Consider the following 24,899-nt stretch of genomic DNA (forward strand, 5'->3'; position numbering starts at 1 on the left):
CATTTTCAGTGAGTTTTGAAAGCATGACAAGGAAAAATTGTAGCAATTTTTCACAAGAAGCTATCCAAAGTTTTTACCCTCAAATCATTATTTAAGTGGTCTTTTTCACTCAAAATAGGTTTTTGACATGCTTTGTGTATTAAGGTTTTAACATATTTTTTTAATCAATCCCTAAATAAAAACACACACAAAACAACAAAAAATAAGTTTGCTCCAAAGCCTCCTGTAAGTTTATTTGTTTATTTATTTATACAAGACTGCTTTATTCAAAGTCACATTGATTGCACATTCAATTAAGTGCCGTGCCTCAGTAAGGCTGCTCTAAAAGTTTAAATCAGAATAAACAGAATGATCAATGCTTCTATCTAGCGGTCTTACTTTGTCATTACATGTATAAAGACTTAACAGCGATTGCTCGTTTGAAGGCGGAATTCATTTTTTGTGTTGAGAGTATAAATATTTGAAGCACAAAACATTTCTAGGCATCAGTTGTAAAATAAACATGAAACTCAGCAAAAAAAAAGAGCGGTCGACAAACGTGTCGTAAACAGTGATGACCCAATGAGTTCAAGTCGAAAGTTGTTCTAATTTTGTCTGATATACTCAAATTCGTATATCTTTTATTTATGCCCCCCCCAACACACAAACACGCCTACGCACGCGCGCATCTATAAAATTTTCCTCACGGACACAAGTCCTCTTATTTTGTTAACCCAACCCCAGCAAAAAAAAAAAAAGAGCGGTCAACAAACGTGTCGTAAACAGTGATGACCCAATGAGTTCAAGTCGAAAGTTGTTCTAATTTTGTCTGATATACTCAAATTCGTATATCTTTTATTTATGCCCCCCCCCAACACACAAACACGCCTACGCACTCGCGCATCTATAAATTTTTCCTCACGGACACAAGTCCTCTTATTTTGTTAACCCAACCCGGATGCTATTAATGCAGAAGTATCATCTGTAAAATAGTTAAGGAATTTTCTGACGTACTTTTCTTTCTTACTTTTCCTCCGTTTAATTGCAACATCAATTCCATATCACCATGAATTTAATGTTCGCGGTGTTGTGTCTATTATTAATGTATACTGGATGTTTGTGTCATAACGGAAAAAGACCTAATATCGTGATGGTGATGGCTGATGCATTTGTGAGTAGAAATGATCACATTTTATGTATTTGTTGAGAAGACATATACTGCATATCTTGTAAAATGTCAGCACAATCTACGTAGAGTCGTAAGACACACTGCAATCTACCCCCCCCCCCCCCCCCCCATACACACACAACATATTATATTGAAATAAATTTATTAAAAGCTTAATATATCTTATTTTGCAGTTGTTATTGTCTATGCAGGATGGGCGCTTGACATTTGATCTTGGCAGCAAAATTGTGGCTCTTCCATATATAAAGTATCTCAGAGAGCTGGGGACTACTTTTGTTAACGCTTATACCAACTCTCCTATATGCTGTCCATCCCGTGCAGGCAAGCCATCAGTCACTATCTTAATACAAAGTTCCTCATAATCCAACTTTCTAACATTGTATAAAGTTAAACGTTTGGAACATAATATCTTCACATCTGTAGCCATGTGGAGCGGCCAGTTTGTTCACCTCACCCAGGCTTGGAACAATTACAAGTGCCTTGATGCAAATGCGACCACATGGATGGATATGCTGGAGAAGAATGGATTCCTTACAAAGATGCTAGGCAAACTGGACTACACCTCAGGGGGACATACACTCAGGTACCTGTGTGTGTGTGTGTGTGTGTGGGGGGGGGGGGGGGGGGGGGGGGGGCATTGCTTGTGAGTGTTGCATGAAGGCTGAAAGTTCATTAGACTCAAGGGGGATTACCGTTTGGGTTTGAAAATGTGTTTTTAGCCTCAAGTCTTCTTCCATTTCTGACACATATTGTATACATTTATTTATATTTTAAATAGTAGTATTGATGTTGCAGTAATCGTGTTGAGGCCTGGACACGGGAGGTTCCCTTCCTACTACGCCAAGAGGGCCGGCCAGTCACTCAGCTGGTTGGAAACATGTCAACAGAGAGGGTCAATACTGTGGACTGGAAAAACACAGATGTTGCCACAGATTGGATCCATCAGAAGGCTGCATCCTCACAGCAGCCTTTCGCTCTTTACCTCGGCCTCAACCTACCTCACACCTACAAGACCGATTCCTTGGGCCCCACCGCCGGAGGATCCACCTTTCGCTCGTCTCCTTATTGGCTCACAAAGGCATGATTTGTCTTTCCCGTTGCAAACTGCTTTCCTGGCTCTAAATCATTGAATTTTGCAGGTTCGTTCTGAGCTGGTGACTGTTCCCACGTGGCTGCCCTGGGATGCCATGCACCCTGTTGACTACTACTCCACTTTTACCAAAAACTGCAGCGGTGATTTCACAAAGGAGGAAGTCAAGAGAATTCGGGCCTTCTACTATGCCATGTGCGCTGAAGCGGATGGAATGTTGGGTTGGTTGATAGCATAACTATGAAGATAAACTGTAGAAAATTGATGTATGATAACACGATACCTTTCTCTCCATAGGACAGGTAATTTCTGCATTGAGAGATACAGGATTGCTCAACAACACTGTAGTGATTTTCACGGCCGACCATGGGGAGCTCGCTATGGAGCACCGTCAGTTCTACAAGATGTCCATGTTTGAGGGAAGCTCACATGTTCCCTTGCTCATCATGGGGCCCAGGCTCACTTCAGGCCTGAAGGTCAACCAGCTTGTGTCGTTGGTTGATCTCTACCCTACTTTGCTTGGTAAAGATAATGATTTAAAAAACATTAAAATGTATCGCAGTCATTGAGTATTGACACTCTGAGTGATATTTACACATTTTTATGAATACTCACGTTTGCTTTGTTTTGCAGATATTGCTGGAATCTCAAGAGCAGGGAACCTCAGTGGTCACACGTTGCTTCCTCTTTTGTCAAAGTACAGCACGTTTCCCAAGAAAGAACGTCCAGACTGGATTCTGAGTGAATTTCATGGCTGCAATGTCAATGCCTCAACCTACATGTTGAGAAGAGGCAAGTGGAAGTACATATCCTACGCTGATGGACTAAGTGTGCCTCCTCAGCTGTTTGGTAAGAACCTAACTACTCTTACGTATTTCAAAGTAATGTCTGAAATCAAGCATAATGTGTTCTGTTCTTGTTGTTGCTCTACTGCAGATCTAACCCTGGACAAGGAAGAACTTCACAACGTGGCCTTCAAATTCCCACATGTGTGGACACAGCTAGACAAGCAGTTACGCAGCATTGTAGACTATCCAAATGTTTCTGCAACTGTTCGTGTCTACAACAAAAAAGAATTTGGTGCCTGGCGCCAAAGTGTTGGTAGCAACTATAGTCAGATCATAGCTAATCTCAGGTGGTATGTTGATTGGCAAAAAGATGCTGGAACCAATGAAAGACTGATTGAAAGGTGGCTGGACAGTTCGCAATGATCTACTCTATTGTGTCTGACAATAATCCTTAATTTTAGTGTGTAAAGTGTAAATATGGTGTATTATGTTTAGTTGCATAATTTCTTTCGAATTTGTGTGTGTGTTTTTTTTTGTATTTGTACTTTTCTGCCTTCCCGTTGTAATGGTGACAAAACTAATTGGCATTTTATTGTGAAACGTTAAAGAAATGACGTTACATGCTTTTCCGGGTCACGGACAATATCTGCAAGTTGCCCACGTAAACATCAGGCCACTCTTAACTTTAATTCACATATACAGAATCCACTCTGACGTCTGCGTAACAAATGACTATAATAAAGACCCGCGGTTTATGTTTCTAAGCGTAGTTAATTTTCAAGAAGCAGACTAAAAGCTAATAGGTACCTGAATTAAATGTTTCCATTATAGTTCTAGTCCACTGTTGAGCACACAATGTCGAGCAAGGAAGTGAAAGCCGCCCTGAAGAGTGCCAAGGAGGCTATAAAAAGCAAGGAGTTTAAAGAGGCGTTGAAACATTGTAAAGTGAGTAGAAAACGAAAGGTGTCGCCACAATTTTGAATGCAATGTTGCGCAGAAGTCTTCGACATACGACGTTATTAGTTAACGAACAACGTATGAAGGCACCGTACCTCTCTCCGTTTTGCTATTGCTGACTACAAATAGCTTTTTCTCAAATGTTTGCACTATCATCCGTTTCTGATGTCACGAAATGAGCATTGGTTAAGACAATGTCACTTATATTGCCGCTATAATGCTACAACCCATTTGTACCCCCCCCCCCCCCCCCCCCACACACACACACACACACACACACACACTCAAAGATGCTTACATGTCTAACTTTATTCTTCTGACAGACTGTTTTGAAGCTAGAAAAAAGCAACTACAATGCCTGGGTGTTTATTGGTTTGGCTGCCAGTGAATTGGAGCAACCAGATCAGGCACAGACAGCCTACAGGAAGGCTGTAGAGCTGGATCCGGAGCAGTTATTGGCATGGCAGGTAAAAATGGATATATATGACTTGTGTATTGTTAAATTACACAAGCTCTTGCTTTGTTTTCTTTAATAGGGTCTAAGCAATTTGTACGAGAAGACAGATCAGTGGGATTTTAAAATTGAGCTACCAAATGTTTATCAGAAGCTCGTCGAGCTCTATGCAAGGTAAATACAAATACCGGTACTCGTTTGAAGACACCACCTGTATGTGACACTTCTGAGATGAGTTTTTCAGTTGAAATTGTGTCACTGCATCTTCTGTTCCCAGCTCGGACAAAAACAAGTGCTACGAGATGATTGGAAAGCTGCAAGAGATTTATCAATCCGACAAAGAATATTCCAAGGTTTGTAATTGACCTCCTTCATTACTTATAGTTACTTTTCATTCAAGTGGATCTCAATAGAGTAGAATATTGTAGTAAGCTTTATTTCAGTTAGGGATTTTTAAATGTGTTGGATATAAAATTAATTTTGGTGTATTCATACATAATAGGCAAATGCATTGGAATGGTTGTTTTTGTTAGTTTGCGCAATAAACTTCAAAATTATTCATAAAAGATACAGATTAAATAAGGAAATATTTTGCTCTGTGTAGTGTTTACAGATAAATTATGAGTTCTACTTTTTAATACTAAATCCTGAAATAAATAAGGATTTCCATACAATCTCCTTCATTGAAATGCACATCCATCCTGTGCCTTTGACTATTCTCGCATGCCTATATAGTTAGCAAAGGTTTGGCTCCAGTTGATCCAACTGAAAGAGGACGATGGCGCAGACAAGAAAGTCTTACTGCAGCTATGGCAACAGATGGCCCAGCTCCTGTTAAACTGTCTCAACGACAATGAGCAGGACACTGAAACTCAAAAGCATGTAAGATTTGCACTTCTGCACAAAGATGACTTTCTGCTGTTAGTTGTGTCTTTCATATGTCGTGATGTGTATCAGTTGAGCACAGCTTTTGAGAATGCCATGGCTCTTGTTGAGCCGACACCTGGAGAAGAACACCGGAAGCTCTCTGTCGACTACATTAACTGTCTTTCCAAGGTAAGAGCATCTCGTCAGCATAATATCACAATTGCCTATTTCAGTTGAATACCTACTTGCAAAAAATCTCATACAAAATACTATACCCATGGGCTTAAAATATTGACTTAGGCAAATATGCTATTGGGCTAATGTTTTGTCCCTGCCCAACATCATGCTTGTTGGGCAAAATATTATCACCGCCTTGAATGTCTTTTTCCACAGCTGCCCAAAGAAGAAGAGAAAATGAGACAAGCATGCGAGTCAATGCTTTCTCTCTACCCAGCCCAAAGTTATCCTCTTGAAGTCCTTTGTTCCCACTACCTCAAAAAAGGTTCACACAGTGTAGATGCTGACCTCTTTAGAGATATTTACAGATAAAATATGCAGAAAAGGGTTACATGCTGTGTTGTAAAGTTGCAGGTGTCCAGAGTGAGGAGGCCGTCAATTGCTTTTCACGGCTTCGTAATTTGGCACCGGGTAACGCTTTGTGTGATTTGGGATTTGGCACAAAAGCACTCCAAGAAGGCAGGTATAAAGATGCCGTTAAGGATCTTGCACAAGGTTTGTACACACACACACACACACGCTCTGGCTATATTATTTGGCGCTGTTGAGCAAAGATTTGGCCTGTACCAAGATATATATTTAAACATTTTGATTGGATTCAGGAGTTTCTTGCTTTTCTATTTTGTTAGGATTGAAGAAAAATAATTTTTGCCCAGCATGGTACAGTCTGGCGGAGGCTCAGCTTAAAGTGCACAAATACTCAGACTGCTCTAAATCGTGTGCCCAAGGTATTTTTTCGTAACGTGTACTTTATTAAAGTAACCTCTTAATAGCAGCGTCAGCAAGCTGATATCGTGTGCGCTTGTGTTTTAACGTCAATAGGTTTGACTGTGTGCGTACCTGGAGACAAGGAACTAAAAATACGACTGCTAAAGCTAAAGTTTGAAGCTTTGGTCAGGAGTGGAGGGGAGAAGGCTGCGGAGGAGGCTTTAGAGACATTTTCCCTGGTATAATATCACACCTGCCATTTAACCCTTGTTTTGTTATGCCAGCGAAATTGAACTGTACTTTTTTTTGAGATCTAAACATTTAGCAGGTCACATTGACCCTTGATTATTTTTATTTCATAAAATAAACATAACGATGGTTAATTTGCATGCTATGATGTATGTTTGAATCACCTTGAATCACATTGATTTTGGTGTTATGACATACTTAATAACATGGTTCACCTGTCTATACATTTTTTTCTTTCTTTCCTTAGATCCCTGATGCTGACAAAGACCCGTTATTAGTAGCCCTTAAAGGTCGTGCATACATTAACAAAGGAAACATATCTGAGTCATTAAAGGTGAGTGTGTCCACACACAGAAATGCTGTGTAAAAAAACTGTTGGAAAAAAAAAAAATCTTTACCCCGGGCCCGGTATTATTCGCAGGTGTCATCACAGCTGGAAGCCTCTAACTCTCACCTGGGCCAGGCATCGGCATTGAAGGGACTGGCCCACTTAGCCCAGAACCAGGAACAGCTTGCAGAGCAGAGGTAAAAGCAGTCAGATGAAGCAGTGGTGGTCCACATTTTTAACCGTGAAGATTAGTCATTATGATTTTTTTTTTGCCTTTGCTCTCCAGTTTCCTCAAGGCAGCCACACAAAGCCCCGACTGTGGCGAGTATTTTTTCTTGCTTGGCCGACTCTACTGGACTATGGGAGAAGAGACCCGTAAAGACAGAAGCAAAGCACATTCTCATTTCCTCAAGGTTAGTTAGAAGTACGTAATGGATTCTTTTAAAAGGTCTGTTGCTTTCTTAACCCCTTTTGTGTGTGTTTCAGGCTGCAAAGTTGGACCCACACCTTGGCTGCGCGTTCCGCTACCTTGGACATTATTATCGGGAGGTGGCCATTGACTCAGTTCGAGCACGTGGCTGCTATAAGAAGGCCTTTGACTTAGACAGTGATGATGCTGAGTCTGGTGCGGCTGCAGTCGATCTCAGCATGGCGCATGAAGATATGGTGCCTAGTGTTTTTTTGTGTTTCTGTTCTCCTATCATTGTCAGAATTAAATTTGAAAAAAAAGTCATGCTTCTCTGAATCTGAATGTGCTACAGGACACCGCTTTGGCAATACTCCAGTCAGTGATCGAGAAGGCCACTCCAGGTTCTGCTAAATGGGCCTGGATGAGACGAGGCCTTTACTACTTAAAGATTGGACAGCATCAACTGGCCGTTGCAGAGTAAGGACCGAAAAATGCTTATTTTGATTGCGAAAAGTCAAGCATTTTTTATTGTTATTGGTCATGCGTTATTTATTTTTAGTCTCCAAGCAGCTCTCAGAGCGGATCCAGAGGACTGGGTGTGTTGGGAGTGTTTAGGTGAAGCCTACCTAAATCGCCAAAGTTTCACGGCAGCTCTGAAAGCTTTCGGCAAAGCCCACGTTCTTCACCCCAGCTCCATCTACAGCATTTACCAGGCTGCTGCAATCAAACAGACCCTAGGAAAGTTCAAAGAGGCTGTCGCTGAGTATTTGCAAATCACAGCACAGCACGACTATGTCCCTGCCCTTAAAGGTAGATTAATGTGTGTGCGATGCCACAACTTTTTTCTCTCATTTTCAACGTTTAATTTGTCTTGAATTGTGTCTCATTGAGGTCTTGGTGAATGTCAGCTCGCCCTGGCAAAAAGTTTAATGGTGGATTGCAGAGATGGTGGAGCCATTGACTTGATTCAGCAAGCTATACAAAACCTCTTCAAGTAAGTTAGAATTTTAAATATGGCTCCTGTAACTGTCATTTACAGCATTGTTCCGCCAGGTAATACATTTCAGTTTCCCATAGTATGTTTACAACAGTGCATTTCTCAGTCTAATCAATGAACTGTAACCTAAAGTTCTAGCCATCACAGTTAGTACCCAAAAACTAACATTAGTTCATCACAACGTCTGACGATGGGGAAAAATGGGGAAAGATGGGGACGATGGGCCTCAACATCTAGCAGTAACTTATGCAATTTTGGTTCAATCCATTTTTTTCCCTGCATATTTATATGCCATATTTCAATAAAGACAACAATTTATGTTTGTGTAAGTTGTATTTGGACAATAATGGGTGACACAACTTTTCCATGTTGAACTAATTCATTTTGTTAATTCAAATGGTTGTTCCATGTGGAACAAGTATTTCCACAGTATTTCCATTCCACCTACACATTCCACAGGCCTAGAGACCCAATTTGACTGGATTGGACTGCCAGGAGGAAATGGAGCTGATGTGGTCTTTTTCATTCCTGTACTCCTCAGGGCTGCGAAGCTTCGATCGGACCTGTCCTGTCTGTGGAAGCTGCTGGGAGATGCCTGCTCCGCTGTCAACACTGTGTCTCCAAAGAGGGCTCAGGTTCAGATGCCGGCAGCGCTGGCTGGTTTGGACCCACAAGTTCAAGTTCACATGCTGAACCAAGCTCAGACTGTCAGAGTTGGCGAAAGGTTACTTACTGACATTTTCTGACATAATGTGATGCTTTCTGTCCAATCTGAACACTGATTATTGTATGTTATATGTATCCACAGATGTTACACTCGGGCATTAAAGCTCATGCCGGAGGTTGCCAGTTTGTGGTATGACCTGGGTCTCAATTTTTATCATCAGGCTCACCTGACCTGTCATGCAGAAGATGAGCAATTGCTACTACAACAGAAAGCGCAACAAGTAATAACAGCAATACTTTTTTTCTGCTCTGCTGTTTTTACTCTGTAAATTTACTGTGTTTTGTTTTTTTTCCAGTGTTTACGAAAGGCAATAATGATGGACAGTGGCAACCATAGCTATTGGAACGCTTTAGGAGTAATCAAAACGTGCAAAGGTATTATTTTAATGTAACAAAATTTAATATTCAATGAATTTTTTTCTCAAGAGTCATCTGTGTATATAAAGTCATATACATATACTGTACATACATATATAAATATATATATATTTTTTTTTACATATAGAATGCCTCCCACTTGTCTCGTTTCCGCCCCCCAAAATCGCAACAGTATGTTATTCGATAGACGATGAATGAATGCGTCTACAAGGACTGTAATAATGTCGTTTTAATAAAGTCATCAGATGACTTAGACTCACATTTTTTTTAAAATTCACCCAAATTAAAGTAAAAAAAAAAAGGGGGTGGGGGTATCTTATTCATGAGGTGGACTTGTACACGGACAAATACAGTACATTTTCATCTTTTTTTCATGACACCAGGTCTGGAGAATTTGGCCTTGGCTCAACACTGCTTCATTAAATCCATTCAGGCTGAATCCAATGTACGTATGATGGGTTTCATGTTGGTACTTCGCATATGTGACTCGACATATTTTGCTGAGGATTTATTATGTCTTTACAGAATGTTGTTGCCTGGACCAATCTGGGCACATTGTATATGAAAAAGGACAATATTGAGGTGTGTGTTTCACATTACACGCAACATTTTGTTTATTGTGTTTTATTACTATTGATTGATATACGTTCTTCCATTGTTAATCTCTTGTCTAGCTTGCACATGAGGCCTTCAAGGTTGCACAGTCATTGGAGCCACTGTATGTCAACTGCTGGATTGGACAGGTACAATCTATTTCATAGTTCTAGAATAAATTGACTTTGATGCTTGGGTGACTAATGAGGGGGTCAAGAGGGTGTTTTTGATTCCTGTTGATGGTAAGTACAGTGGTTAATTTGCGGTTTGACATTTTCCCATCCTTCCAGGCGCTGATAGCAGAGAGAGTGGGAAGCTATGACACCATGGATCTTTTCAGGCACACCACTGAACTTAGCACACATGTATGTGACCACCATCCTTTTTTAATTTTAACCTTATACACATATAACCTTTTTGTGATATCTCTTTCTCTCCTTTTTACTTGATTACTCACCTTCATCTAGATGGAGGGAGTGAAAGGTTACTCCTACTGGGTGTGTTCTACCTTATTGGATAAGAGCAAGAGAGACTCTGAACTCTACCGCTACAACATAGTCCAGATGAATGCCATCTCTGCAGCCCAGGTGGCACTCAGCAAATACACCGGTATGCCATCAAAGTATACTGTAGTTGTATGTGGGTCATGAAAATGCTCTTGTGACACACACACACACACACACACACATATAGTTATATATATATATATATATATATATATATATATATATATATATATATATATATATATATATATATATATATATATATATATATATATATATATATATATATATATATATATATATATATATATATATATATATATATATATATATATATATATATATATATATATATATATAGTTTATTTATATTTATGTTTTGTTTTTTTTTTTCCCAGAAAGGATCCAGTCTGATGCTGATGCCTTCATCATGCTGGGCTTCCTGGCCGAACATCTGCAGCTGAAGAGACAGGCTGTACAAGCTTATCACAGGTAGAACTACAATTTTGGAACTGCAATTTCTTGTGAAATGACAACGTATCCTGTTCTACCTTTTTGGTGATATGCACATGATTTTTGTTTTATAGTGTTTTATCCAATTAAAGCTATACAATTAATAACTAGTTTTAAAGAGTAGCAGTTGTCCACATTTTGTTTTTGTGGAAAAAGGCATGTTCCTTACTAATCAAAACCTAATAAATGTAAAATGAAAAGATCTCAATGTAGTAGTATTACATGACAACAAGGTGGCAGCACATGAATGACTCATGTTCTAATTTGATCAAGCTATTGGCTCCATGTGAGTTCACAGAACAGAAAATCTATCTATCTATCTATCTATCTATCTATCTATCTATCTATCTATCTATCTATCTATCTATCTATCTATCTATCTATCTATCTATCTATCTATCTATCTATCTATCTATCTATCTATCTATCTATCTGTCTGTCTGTCTGTCTGTCTGTCTGTCTGTCTGTCTGTCTGTCTGTCTGTCTGTCTGTCTGTCTGTCTGTGTCTGTCTGTCTGTCTTCCGTCCGTCCGTCCGCTCGCCATCCATCCATCCATCCATCCATCCATCCATCCATCCATCCATCCATCCATCCATCCTCCCTCTCTTCTCATTAACCCCACCTGTCTACCTTCTAATATTTTTGCCTTGCTTACATGTAATAATTTTAGTCTTAGACAATAGTTATCGTCAACAAATTGTTCTGAAGTTCCCATTCCTAGGGTCATCAGCATGTCTTAATACATTTACTTAAGTCAATAGAAAGTTTTCCCAAATGTCAAAATAACAAAAGTTACTTTCCCTTATTTCAAACACAAAAACAAAATGATGGTTTCCTTGGGTCAGCACAATGTCTTATAACGTTATTGGTAACTTAAAATTCAAAGAAATAGGGGTCGCTTCCTGAAGGTAGTACAATTTTAAACTGATCTATTGTCGAAACTTACTTTCTCTTACTTTTGCTTTACTTTCAAACACAATCAGAAAATGATGGTTTCCTTGGGTCAGCACAATCTCTTATAAAGTAACTTAAAACTAAAAGAAATAACTTCCTGAATGTACTACAGTTTTAAACTGATCTGTTGTCAGCCATCAGATTTTTAAAATACGTCAATGCTGATGTTTGTCAGAGTGCTGAATATTGGTACAGTTTATCCCTTGTATCAACAGTATTGTTTATTTATAAATTTCTGTGCTTTTTATTGTGTTCCCTCAGAGCTGTTGAGCTGCTTCAATCCACTTCCCCCACAGAACAACTATCGTTTGCTAGAAGCAACTATGCTCGTGCTCTAAGGTGAGAAGTCTTCCTGTATCCCAGCAAATGACGTGTTTTATTGAGAGTACCATTGTTGCGCCTCACAAAACCAATTCCGCTGTGTCCCTCTTCAGTGCTTGTGGCCGGTGGCAGGAGGCAATCCAAGTTTTTAACTCCACTCCGCTAGAGGAGCTCAGTGATTTGTCATCGCTGGCTCTAGCCTACTGCAAAGCGGGACTCATACCAGAGAGCATCAGCAGTGAGTAGCAGCCCTGAAGCCCTTTGTGTATCTGAGCCACTGCAAAATGCAAAAAAAAATAAAAAAAAAATCCCTGTGCTTTCTAGCATACGAGCGTGCCTTGGCTGTGGCCTCCAGTGAAAATCAGACAGCCTATGTTCTGACTGCCCTTGCCCTGCTGCAGCACCAGCAAGGCAATGTCGACTCTGCCAAGACCTTGCTGTTCAAATGGTATACCCAATATTTTAGTGACATTAGTGTGCTGTGAGAGATTATCAGGTGTGTGGAGGGAATTTTCCAATTTGACTTAAGTGGTCCTGTCTGTCCTTCACAGCTCAATGCTGAAGGAACCCGTACTAGAGTCTCTTTTGTGTTTATGTGCCCTCGGGTTGGTCCACAATGATACAACCTTAGCCGCTGCTGCCCGTATCGAGCTTCTCAAACAAGGCTCGTCCTGTGCAACTCTGATCGAACGACGCTGCCTTCTCACCTGCTCCTTACTGGCGCTGCAGGGCAACTACAGTGCAGTGCAAAGAGAGGCCTCCAGAGCTGTACACAGGTGATCTGGAAAAGTGTATTGTTTCATTTTATGATCTGGAAAAGTGTATTATTTCAAGACTAATGAAAAAAAATAATACTTGTTGCATTTTGCATGTCAACTAACTTGAACCCTTTGCTTCGTTCAGCTATCCGTGGAATTCATCGTTGTGGTCGTTATTGTCCAAACTGGTGCCCAAGTACTCCCCCAGGAAGGCAAATGTAAGCCATATGCAAACACCGAAGCACGCTGAGCATTCCTTGACACATTATGTTAAAAAGGTAATGTGATGTAATGCTGTATTCCAGGGAGGAGCCATGGCTGGACATGTTGCATGTCTTTCCAGTATGACCCAGGGCAAGGTAGAATAGTGTCTCTATATTTGCAGTCTCTCTTCATAAATGTCTCTCTTTTTTTCTTTTTTTAACATCACTCTCTTAGTCTTCTGTATGGCTATTATAGGTGGCAATATTTTGTATTTTGACAAATACTGGCATCGGCTTTTTTAAAAATATGTGATGACCGATAATTTAAACGTTAACATCCAGGAACTCTTTATTTAAATTTTCAGTTTACTTCATAATTGATTCTACTTGTGAGGATTGATACTACTCTTTTTTAGACCATTGTCAGAGTACTCCACTCTTAAGTATTCATTGAGTGCTCCACTGTTACTGTAAGTATTGATTGATTATAGTACCAAGTACTGATACCAGCCTTTGCCAAAACTGAGGGCTCTAATACCGTAGGTGTATCTCATACTTTAGATGGGGGAATATTTTCACATTGCTAAAAGTAAAATATTCTAATCTGTAGAGAGCATTGCTGTACAGTGGAGTGAACCAGTTGGCCTGTGGAAGACACTCTGGAGAGGATGCTCACAGGAATGCTCTGAAGACCATGCAGAGAGCTGTGTTGCTCTGTCCTGGTAGATGTCTTCACATCTTTAAGGCACACATTTGGAAACCCCAAAGCAAATGCATTATTCTATCGTGTCAATAAGAATGTACTTCTTAAAGCCGAGAAACATTTTTAAATCTATTGCTGGCCTATATATTACAGTTAGGTTCTGAATCCACATTTTTTTTGTAAGGTGCCATTGGTTGAACAGTGTTGCCTCTACTTCCAGACGATCCAGCAGCGTGGGCAGGATTAATGGCTGCCTGTCACACAGAAAATACTTGCTGTTATCTCTCAGGCTCAGCCGCACGTAGGCAAGGACTAGAGCAAACCCTCATGTCGGTGGTTTCCCAGAAAGGTATGTGTGTTATGTTAGCCGTGGATAAAAAAAAACATGATTTTGACCCTAGCTGTAGGTGTAAATTTACTCACAAAGAAATGAACTACAGTGTTCCCTTGCCACTTCGCGCTTCATCTTTCGCATCCTCTGTGCCCCCCCCCCCCCCCCCCCCCAAAAAAAATGATATTGTGAGAAGACGTGCTGTTAAAGCTTTTTTGCATGCCAAACAAAGACCAATTGACTGCACATGCCACAGACACTCATACAAGTCGTGTGAATGGCTTCAGACACGACATCGACCAAGGAGTGCAGGAATTGGAACCCACTCCTTTCCTCAGTTTGTGTGGATTACAACTCCTGCCGTCATTGATCGATGTCGTGATGGGAGCCAATCGTATGTCTTATATGAGAGCCCGTGTGCTGATTGACTGATTGTCTCATGTGTCTTGTCCACGCGGTTGACTCTGTTGAGTACCTCCAGCAGCAGTCTCTGAGTGCACCTCACATGCGAGTGAGAGAGAAGTGCATGAGGCGCACGCGCACAGTGGGAGGACTATATAAAGTGAGGAGATAAGAGAACGTTGGGCAGATGTTACGAAGGAGGGCTATTGTAATAAATTGGAATGCTTCCCTGTTATCACGTTTGTTCAGCTAAGGGCCCCACTCTAGGTCGACGTGCCAGGGCCTTAAGCCAAGGGAAGGACGAAATAACAGTACAGTTATTGTATAAGATTTAGTAATTCAAGATTTAAGCCTATCCCAGCTGTTTTCGGGCAGTAGGCGGGGACGCCCTGGACTGGTTGCCAGCCAATCACAGGGCATACAAAGACAAACAACCATCCATACTTAATATCACCCCTCAGGGGAATTCGGAGTATCCAATACACCTGCATGTTTTTGGAGTGCGGGAGGAGATCAGAGTGCCTGGAGAAGACACACGCGAGCACAGGGAGACTGGAGCGGCAATTGAACTTGGGACCTCTGAAATGTGTACTCCGCTCCGCTACTAGCAGAGTAGCAGACTAGCTAACCAGTCTCACACCGTGCCACCCCTTTGACTCATGTGCAAAATATAAATCCTTTTCACTTATTTAAAATATTTCAGTGCCCACATACACATGCACAAACATTTCTGGGGGCGGATCCTCTTTTGTGAGGGGTTCGCAGTCCCCATTTATCATGAAAAACAAGGGAACACTGTATCACTGTTGATTTGTTTGATTTACTTGACAAATTCATAAGAGCCGTTTAGCATATTATTGTGGAGTGAAAAAAAATTTGATCCCCAAGCAGAACATAAGTTGTATACTTGGCGTATAACCGATTGTGATTTGCATGATTGAAGTCGCAGCTAATGAAAGACTTATGTATAAAACCAGTGCGTTGCATGGAGACGATAGAGCGCCCCCTAGCCCAGCTTCTGGAAGGATGGGTACTACAACAGGCAGTAAGCGGTCTCATGCTGAGCGGGCAACTTGAGCAAGCAGAAGCACTCTGCTTACAGGTGACATTACACACACACACACACACACACACACAATAAGTTTGGCAAAATGTCTTGCAAATAACTAATGTTATTTATGATGCAAATGTACACAAGTGTATACTAGCTTTTATTTTATTTTTTATTTTTTTAAATCAGAGTTTCTTTTTGCTGTACTTGGGCTCTAGGTCCTGAGCGTGTCCCCTGAGCATCCGGAAGTATTGTTGTCGCTGAGACAAGTACAGTGTCAGCGCCTCCTCGTGACCGGCAGTGGTACTTTTCTTTCCGAATCTGCCTTGGAGCAGCTCAACAGTGCAGTGATGTTGAACCCCAACAATATTGCGGCGTGGCATGTGAGAATGACCTATCACAGTCATTTTAAGCACCACTGATCCTTCAGATAATTGTGTTTTGCCGCATCGTTCACATTCGTAGTGGATAACATTCACAGAAAAACATTTTTTTTTTGGTTGACTTGATTTCTATTGTGATAGTCTGGAAATACTGTAGTAATGTTTATTGACTACAAAGATGACTGATTATTTTCTGCAGTAGCACCTGCATGTTGTGCATCTTATTGTGATGCTACAAATTTCCAGTTTAAAGGAGCTCGCAGAAGTACAATCTGAACAATATTTGATATTATGGGATTTGAATTTAGGCTTTGTTAAATATATTATGAATGTTTGGCACTACTTTCCAATAGTTTTATAATTGGTTCAATTTTCAGTCATCACAACTAAGCTCTAAGCTCATCAATAATGTAAACTAGTATTGTGATTCTAACTGCATCTCCTCATCACTCAGTGGCTGGCCGCGGTGTACATCAGCCAAGGTCTGCTGGTGCAAGCAGTCATGGCTCTCAGACAGAGTTTGCAGCTTGGCTCCCAGCTTGGCCTGCACAGCAGTCAAGTGGGCAGCCTGCTGCATCTCGGCCTGCTCGCCCTGAAGCCGTGTATGGTGAGTGTGTGTTTGTTTTCATAAACTGTGCTTCGGACAACATGAAGCAGAAAAGATGAAAGACACCCAGCTTTAGGATCAAACAAGGTCAAATGGAAAGTCGAACGGGAACCAGAGGCTACTTTTGTGATTCAAATTGAGAGAACGATGTCAATCTTATAGTCATACAGCAGATTGAGATTTTCTTTTGGGGGGGAAGTGAATGAAAAGACAGCGTAAGTAGGTGAAAAGCAGTCACATTACGATTACAGAAAGGAAAGATTTCAAATTCCACATTCATGCCCACTCGTGTGTCTGCTTGTTATGACTTTCAGGCAGGTATCCCTGGAAATGACTGGAAGGATCTGGTCCTACAAGCTACGACAGAAGCCTTGAAGCTGGGCTCCTCCTCTGTGGCTCTCCTCTTCCAGGCCCTCCTCCAATTTGTTACCAAGATGGGGGCCAGGTAGGTGTCCATCACAACAGAGCATGAAAGATCCTCTTGTAAGATACGTGGTTATTGTATAGAAAACATCTGTGGCCTTAGAGAAGGTTGAAAGGCAACAATAAACTAAATATATTCTCAGTGTGGGGCAACCATTAACATTGCATCATGAAATACAGTAATTCGTTTCCAACACTTGAGATTAATAATTCATTTCATTCATTTAGATTGGTTATTAAGTTGGTCATTACCAGCTCAGTGGCCTAGTGGTCGTGTGCTCCCCTTGAGAATGGAAAAGGGATTTAAAGTGTACCTCCAGATATCCCTAATTGATGTCATAATGGGTAAAGGGAGCAGTATTGTAAAGTTTGATTAAAAACCTTGAGTTCCGTTTTTTGCGCGTCGTCCTGTATTTGCTCAAACAGTTGGCCCCAAATCACTCTGGTTATTTTTAAAGGGCAGACATTTTGGGAACGGATGTGATGTCAAGTCGTTAACGGGGCCATTCCTTGCCCCACCGAGTGATCATCTGCTGCTTTGATCAGATGCCAAAGACTGAAATTGAGAGCGTTTGTTGCCATCAACACCAACTTAAAGTGGATAAAATAAAAAAAAAAGACTAAAATGCTTCACTTTGAAGGCTTTTTTACCCACATATGTCACCCCCACCCATCACTGGCTTGATCAACAAGTGTGCACATGCCGCTCTCAATCAGCAATCTAACTGTTAAGTTTTTTGACAGCACAGACGATCGTTCTTTCTTTTTGAAATGTAATCCAGACATTGCCCTGCTATTTTGCTGTTCAAAGTTGGATCTTCTCCACTTTAATTCGGTTCCAACCAGATGTGTGTAAAGTTAAATTGATCGCCCGTCACCCTTTTTAATACACTTATCTTAGCATGGAAAGCGGGGTCTTTTATTGTCATTGAGAGAGGCTCAGGAGAACCGTCACGGGTAATTCAAGTCTCTCTTGACATTCTAAGAGGTCCATGTATGAAACCCAGTAGCTATCCCGCCACGCTTTCCAAGAGTCCCCTTACTATTATCCATTTGAACCGTACCACTCTCCTGTTAATAATAAGCATAAGTACTGTTCAGCAGGATTGTTTTCCTCAGCCGTGACTCTTCGTTTGTGCCATCTACAGGGAAACAAGGAGACTGTTAGAAAAGCTTGTTTATGGCCGCTCTCAAGAATCTTTTGCGACTGTGACACATGTGGCCAGCTGGTACCTGCTTCGGCACCTGCATTTAAAAAATGACGATGAGTTAATTCAGGTAAAACATGCAATCGTCATTTCACATGCGCATTTGGTGGAATTAGCCTCAAATGACTTTTAACGTGGATTTTCACTCATACGTAGGTACTTTTGGAGCACGCCAAAATGAACGGAGATCAACGATTGCTGGACTTCCATTTACAGATTGTTTCTTTGTCTTGAAAGTTTCCTCAGTGCATCTTTGAAAAAATATCAAATTATTCACTCATGATTTAAGGCCCCTATCAACATGCTATGATTCAAGTTTTAAAGAAGTTAGTCATATGGTGTCCATATTCATTGTGAAATAAAAAAACATTTCCTTCATATTGATTTCACATTAAAATGAAAACCAGTTATTTCGTTCACTACCATTGATAGCAATACTGTAGACATCAAAGATATTTTTTTACTAGGCTAAGTTAGCTTATTCTCTTCATTGACAGCTATAAGTCAAAAATCAATTTTAACTGAGCTGACAGTTATGAGTCAATAGAACGAATAACAAAATAACTGTTTGAATCTGAAATTTGAAAAAATAAGTATGTCAATAGTTGTAAAAACGCCATTCATGTACTGGTAGCAGTTTCTTGATGTCCATGCGGAATAGCTGGTGATTGTGCTCCAAGCAATCCCTGGAAAGTGAATGCTGTGTTCACTGACTGAGCTCCGAAGTCTTCCTCAGCGACTCTGCAATCTAGGCATTTGAACCCAACATTGCAGAGTACTTGTGTGTGTGTGACTTTCAATTTAGATATAAAAGTCATAAGAGGATGGATAACATACATTTCAAAGGGTAATAATATTGGACAGCAACAAAGGGGGGCGATGGGATGGAGGAGTGTTGATGAATTCCTTGCTTGATACCGTTTAACGACAGTAGGGTACCCCTTTAGACATGACTCTTAATCTACCATGAGCAATTTTGCCATTTTGACTATTAGTAACAGGAGGTTGGTTAGCTTAGTTGTTTAGAGCTCGGTGCTTAAAACGTCAATAGCGGTTTCGATCCTCGTACGGGTGAGGCCACCTCTTTTTTCTTTATTGAAAGAAATGTAGACCTCTTAGGTACAGGACTGTTGTTTTTATTGTTTTTTTTTATATATATATATAAAAATGTACTTGCATGATCGCTCAGTTGGTTAGAACGTTAACGCCAATGTTGTGAGTTCGATTCCCGTACGGGCCAAGTCCGCTTTTTTTTTTTTTTTTTTTTTTTTTTTTTTTTAGTGAAAGAAGTGTTCACCCCGTAAATGCAGTATTTTATTTATTTATTTATTTTTCTAAAAATGTACCGCGAGAACTCTGTTGTGGCCGGTTAGCTCAGTTGGTTAGAGCGTGGTGCTAATAATGCCAAGGTCGCGGGTTCCATCCCCATACGGGCCAGTCTAGTTTTTTCCTTTCTTTATTGAAAGGAGTGTTGCGCTTTGAATGCAGTAGGCATAATGTTTTTTTTTTTTTTTTTTTAATGACTTACGGGTAAATGTCCATGGCCGGTTAGCTCAGTTGGTTAGAGCGTGGTGCTAATAACGCCAAGGTCGCGGGTTCGAGCCCCGTATGGGCCAAATTCGTTTTTTTTTTTCATTCTTGAAAGAAGTGTAGAGCTGTCTGCGCAGTAGGCCTACTGGTTTTTTTTTTTTTTTTTTTTTTTTTAATGGACTCATATCGGAGCGACCATGGCCGGTTAGCTCAGTTGGTTAGAGCGTGGTGCTAATAACGCCAAGGTCGCGGGTTCGATCCCCGTACGGGCCAATCTAAATTTTTCCTTTCTTTATTGAGAGGAGTGTTGCGCTTTGAATCCAGTAGGCATAATTTTTTTTTTTTTTAATGACTTACGGGTAAATGTCCATGGCCGGTTAGCTCAGTTGGTTAGAGCGTGGTGCTAATAACGCCAAGGTCGCGGGTTCGATCCCCGTACGGGCCAATCTAATTTTTTCCTTTCTTTATTGAAAGGAGTGTTGCGCTTTGAATCCAGTAAGCATAATTTTTTTTTTTTTAATGACTTACGGGTAAATGTCCATGGCCGGTTAGCTCAGTTGGTTAGAGCGTGGTGCTAATAACGCCAAGGTCGCGGGTTCGATCCCCGTACGGGCCAAACGGTCTGTTTTAATTCCAAGGTGTTTACTCTTTGAATACACTATATTTTTTTATTTGGTAAAACACCGGTACGACTCCACATATGGCCGGTTAGCTGAGATGTTTAGAACGTGGTGCTAATTATTCTTCTGCTATTTAGTCAATGATGGTGGTTTTCAGCGTCCCAACGCCAGGAAAACAAAAAACATTTGCAGCAGTTACCGCCTTCTTTATTAATATTGAGAGCTATTTCTTCAGTACTGATACGAAGGGTTTCTAGTACTGAAACCGTGTCTGTTCACTCATGTTTCTGGCATACATTTGAAGACGCGTCAATGAATAGTGTGCCAAGTATATGTACCTGCAACCAGACCTCTTCCCCTTCTGCCATCACAGGGAGAAAAAACAGCAACAACAAGGTGTCGGGAGCAAACAAATTTCTCTTTCCGTTGAACTCTACTGGTATAATACAAAATATAGCGCTGGTAGTCATCCACTATACAGTAAGTCATACAGACCAATGAGAATATTTTTATTTTAAAATATTTATGAGTTAATGTGTTTTTCTGAGTATAATTAGACCAGCAAAGAAAGCCTTGCTGGCCCTTAGGGACCACCACTGGTTATCTGTAGGCCTAACCCCAGTACAATATAAATAGAACAAAAAGGGAAAAGAAAAAAACAAACAAACTGAAGTGAGCCTCATCAACTAACACAACTAACATTGTGGAACAAGTCAACCTATCTATATACATATATATATTTTAATAATATGTATAAATGAGTACATGTACATTGAGTATATATTCCTTAGGTGAACATTTCAATGATTCTGTTCATACCAACATAGTTTAAGGTGCCCCTCCCCCTACGGAGGAAGTGGCAACCATAGCCTAATTGAATCAGGGCACACCTGTTCCCTCATTGCATTCAGTAAGAACTCACCAGACTGTTAGCAGCTCTGACTGCTAACGCTGTCCAAATCTTTCACCTGAACGGTGTTACTGCAGCAAGTTAAGACACACCAAGATTAAGAACATACACAAACAGGTTTTGTGCCAGGTCCCAGCAGGTAAATATATAAATCAAGTTTAACATGTAATGCAAATGTAATATATGTATAATCGCTTGTAAACTTCCTAGAAAAATCACAATATTCTAATGTTCTAAGGCCTGCGATGTGATCCTTGGGGGCTACCTGGTGGCTACGGGAACTGCATTGGTGAACACTGAAAAATCTTCAGGGTGACTAATATGAAATAATAATTTCCTGCTGCACGCCTGAGGAATAAGTTCTCTTTTGCACATTAACATGCCACATCATCATGGCTGAATCACCTTCTCCGATCAGTACGATGGAAGTTTGGCCAAGCAAATTTGGTGAAAAACTTTTTTGACAAAGTTTTTTTTCCTCTTTTCTCTTGCTCTTTTTTTTCTTCCTAGAATTGTACATCAGGTACATAGGACCCACATTCTAGCACAGTAGGTTATGGTTATGTACATCAATGGTTTGTAGATCAGATGCCGCTCAACTCTAGAAGATGAAAATCAGAAGATGATCATTGAAGGGCCAATAACATGATATTTTAGTACTTCGTAATATGTGCATGTAAATTACATTTGGCAAATGTGTACCTCCTATCAAATCAGTCCCTGTGGGAACCCCGGTATTCCTAAAATTACTTTGGGCTACGAGAGTGCAGAACAAGTAAGGAATGCTTGGAAATGAAGGGTATTGTTCGTGTTATGGCCTCTTTTAGCCGAAGATGATTAAACCAAGCTTAAGAATGATTCTCATCAGAGTTTGACACAATACTGATGATGATGATTATGCATGATGCAGATTAGTAAGTAAAACCTTCCCTCCAGTTGAAGAATGAATGTAACACTATGTTTTATAAATGATACCAATGTCCTCTATTTCTATTTTTAGCATTTCCTAGTTTGATGTCAGTGATCCTTCTTGAATATTAAATGAAACCAATGAACAGAGGGCAAACTAAAGGGAGAGATACCCTGATCATTTCCTGGCGAGTTGATCCATCGATTGATCCCTTAATCAGTCTATATATCGTTATTATATGAATTGGTTGCAATGTGTAAATATGGCTCTGCAAACATTAAAAACAAAGTCAACCTAGCACTTTTAGACTACGCTAGAAAGCAAATGCTAAGGTTTTTTTTTCATGATTGCAGATGTATCATGAGATGAAAAACTTAGGACCTTTTTGAAGTAAAACTACCACAATCATTGCTAAGTAAACAATCTGGCTTGAAGATCTGTTCCCCTCCAGAGATTTCCTCCACGTACTTTTGAGTATTTACAACCGGTATCAATTATGCATCCGCTCACCTCATCTCATCCCCATTCATCCTACATTTCAGAGACTGATTGATAGGTGCTCAATAAGACTGCAAGCTTGGAGTCCGTGCAGTAACTTGTGGAGCAATCTAGCAATGAAGGCTTTTGTCTCCTTTCCAGCTGTCTGCACTTTCATAGGAGCTGCAGACAGGAAGTGAAGTGAAAGGTACGTGGGGAGGGGGGGCTTTCACAATGGGGCTCATGGGAGATGTGATGGCTGTGACTACAGCCGTGATACGCGCCGCTGCCCCCCCTTCATCTCACCACGCACACATCCAGGCTTTTTCTCCGATGACAAGGTGTCACCATCACTTGTCAGCCACATTGAAGGAGGTTCTGTTTAACCAGCTGCATCTCGTAATGAAGGCGCCTCTTCATTTGTTCATGCAATTTGTGGTTAGCCCAGGCTCCAAACTACTCTTTGCTGATTAGAGCTGATAGCTCATGTAGATTTTACCTTGAGCTTAACAAAACATGTTATCTGCTCCAGCGGCCTCAACTTGTGTTTGGTTCACTTGTTTCACAGTTTATTCCTCAGCTGATTCACAACCACAATGATTGTAATGATTACTGCCACTTCCATTTCAATACGCAAACGTATCTGTTCTTTACAGAATTTTAGACCAGCAAACTCGTTTGAATATATTTGAAAGTGTTTGCAAGTGCATTCAAAGTATATGGTCGAAAATATTTGCAAAGAGGTTGGCAGTCCGTCGGTATCCTCCAAATGAAATCTTCCAAATTTCTGAGAAAAATTAAACTGCTCTATATTTGTGAGCAGGGAAGTAGTACACGGCAAGCCTACGTAAATGCACCTGAAAAAAGTTGTTCACCCGCAGCAGAGATAAAGCAGCGAGGAACGAGGGAGGTAAATGACGTCCTTAGCTAGCTCGGCAACATAAGTCCGTCTTAAGTTCATGCTAAGTTAGCTAACGTTATTCCCTGTATCAAGCCAACCATATCCATTTGCTGTACGAGCTGTCGGGGGAATTTCCACTGAGTTTCAACGGCTTGAAACAATTAGAATTTTAACGCAGCATTTAGCTTTTATGATTAATAGTGATGTTACACCATTTTCAATTTAAAATAACTTGTTGTACTTGTTTTATTTGGACAGTATTAAAAAGAAATAATAATACATTTGAAGTTGGCGTTTTAAGTATTTATACAATAAATGCATACGTGGTTTTATTGGTCCGGCTCACTTGGGAATAGATTTGCACAAGTTTAAACGAGTTTGACACCCCTGGTCTGGACGGTGCAGTGCCTCTCAAATGGCCAATTTTTTTAAATCATTCAAATTTACTTCATAGAAAAATTGCACAGCGGACAAAGATTCTGGGATCTTTTTTTTTTTAACCCCCCCACCCTCCACTCTTCTAAAAAAGTGCCATTTTTTGGCCAAAACAAAGTAAACTCTGCATTTTTTTTTTGGTATCAATGACAAACTGAACAAGCGAACAGTCAAAGTAAGAAGCAGACTTTTGTACCAAAATGGACTATTATATCCGTGGATGAGATATGAATAAGATGATGACGTTTGCTAGACGTAAGTTCATTCTATTTTAATAAAGTTCACTGAGAGATTTCTTAATGTCTGTTGTTGGTTTATGCTCGCGTCTTGTAAATGCAGATTGAAACTTGAACTTATTTGTCCTTTTTACAACACAATATTTGGAACTCCAAACATTTCTGTTGGGACTCATAGTTCTCAGAGGTAAAATGAGCATTATCAGTGTCACATTTTTTTTTTTAGAAACGCACAGTATGTAAACCTGCATACATCATGTGAAAGTTAATGATCTGTAGAAGCAAAATGCTGAGTACATGTACTGTAAATGCCGCTTGCTTTTTGTCCCCCCTACAGAGAGTGCATCAGCATTGATAAATTGATCAGCTACACAAGCATTTAGGTTTTCTTTTGGATGGATATCCTACATAAAATCACTCTTAGAACTAAATCATATACTGTATACGGAGAATACAGTGCGTATTACTTTCCGGACACTGACACAATTCACAGCCTCTCTATGCCTCCATTAATATATCTCACATTGTGAGGGTAGTGTATCGATTACTCCTGCCAGGACCTTCAGT

General features: G+C 40.3%; 2 protein-coding genes and 5 non-coding genes across 9 annotated transcripts; all 7 read left to right on the plus strand.

Moving 5' to 3' along the window:
* Positions 1–941: 941 nt before the first annotated feature.
* Positions 942–3,481, plus strand: arsk (arylsulfatase family, member K). Of its 2 annotated transcripts, none has more exons than XM_088428591.1 (8): positions 942–1,150; positions 1,342–1,489; positions 1,592–1,751; positions 1,964–2,246; positions 2,308–2,479; positions 2,556–2,780; positions 2,892–3,107; positions 3,195–3,481. In XM_088428591.1, exons 1-8 carry the CDS (start codon positions 1,046–1,048, stop codon positions 3,467–3,469), a joined length of 1,584 nt encoding a protein of 527 aa, XP_088284717.1. In that variant the 5' UTR covers positions 942–1,045; the 3' UTR covers positions 3,470–3,481. The 2 variants fall into 2 exon arrangements, with proteins under 2 accessions (XP_088284717.1, XP_088284726.1); XM_088428600.1 differs by having other exon boundaries at positions 1,360–1,489.
* A 364-nt stretch (positions 3,482–3,845) lies between these two features.
* skic3 (SKI3 subunit of superkiller complex) lies at positions 3,846–18,691 on the plus strand. 2 transcript variants are annotated; one of them, XM_088428572.1, is made up of 40 exons: positions 3,846–3,991; positions 4,327–4,470; positions 4,540–4,631; positions 4,735–4,810; positions 5,193–5,339; positions 5,415–5,513; positions 5,718–5,826; positions 5,910–6,056; positions 6,191–6,289; positions 6,384–6,508; positions 6,766–6,852; positions 6,940–7,043; positions 7,133–7,259; positions 7,333–7,512; positions 7,608–7,732; positions 7,815–8,065; positions 8,147–8,249; positions 8,794–8,976; positions 9,061–9,199; positions 9,275–9,353; positions 9,740–9,801; positions 9,882–9,938; positions 10,031–10,099; positions 10,241–10,315; positions 10,418–10,559; positions 10,855–10,948; positions 12,185–12,262; positions 12,358–12,482; positions 12,569–12,692; positions 12,796–13,020; positions 13,148–13,220; positions 13,308–13,361; positions 13,816–13,927; positions 14,129–14,257; positions 15,619–15,743; positions 15,911–16,075; positions 16,530–16,682; positions 16,997–17,127; positions 18,254–18,383; positions 18,470–18,691. In XM_088428572.1, exons 1-40 carry the CDS (start codon positions 3,902–3,904, stop codon positions 18,545–18,547), a joined length of 4,707 nt encoding a protein of 1,568 aa, XP_088284698.1. In that variant the 5' UTR covers positions 3,846–3,901; the 3' UTR covers positions 18,548–18,691. The 2 variants fall into 2 exon arrangements, with proteins under 2 accessions (XP_088284698.1, XP_088284706.1); XM_088428580.1 differs by having other exon boundaries at positions 5,916–6,056.
* Positions 18,692–19,676: 985 nt separating this feature from the next.
* trnai-aau (transfer RNA isoleucine (anticodon AAU)) lies at positions 19,677–19,750 on the plus strand. The gene has a single exon. It is a non-coding gene; the product is annotated as a tRNA-Ile (tRNA).
* A 105-nt stretch (positions 19,751–19,855) lies between these two features.
* trnai-aau (transfer RNA isoleucine (anticodon AAU)) lies at positions 19,856–19,929 on the plus strand. The gene has a single exon. It is a non-coding gene; the product is annotated as a tRNA-Ile (tRNA).
* Positions 19,930–20,042: 113 nt separating this feature from the next.
* trnai-aau (transfer RNA isoleucine (anticodon AAU)) lies at positions 20,043–20,116 on the plus strand. The gene has a single exon. It is a non-coding gene; the product is annotated as a tRNA-Ile (tRNA).
* Positions 20,117–20,214: 98 nt separating this feature from the next.
* trnai-aau (transfer RNA isoleucine (anticodon AAU)) lies at positions 20,215–20,288 on the plus strand. Its single transcript has one exon. It is a non-coding gene; the product is annotated as a tRNA-Ile (tRNA).
* Positions 20,289–20,385: 97 nt separating this feature from the next.
* On the plus strand, positions 20,386–20,459 carry trnai-aau (transfer RNA isoleucine (anticodon AAU)). Its single transcript has one exon. It is a non-coding gene; the product is annotated as a tRNA-Ile (tRNA).
* Positions 20,460–24,899: the final 4,440 nt, after the last annotated feature.

This window comes from Hippichthys cyanospilos, chromosome 1 (genome assembly GCF_059441005.1).
Source record: "Hippichthys cyanospilos isolate Australia breed blue-spotted pipefish chromosome 1, RoL_Hcya_1.0, whole genome shotgun sequence".
Lineage (NCBI taxonomy): Eukaryota > Metazoa > Chordata > Actinopteri > Syngnathiformes > Syngnathidae > Hippichthys > Hippichthys cyanospilos.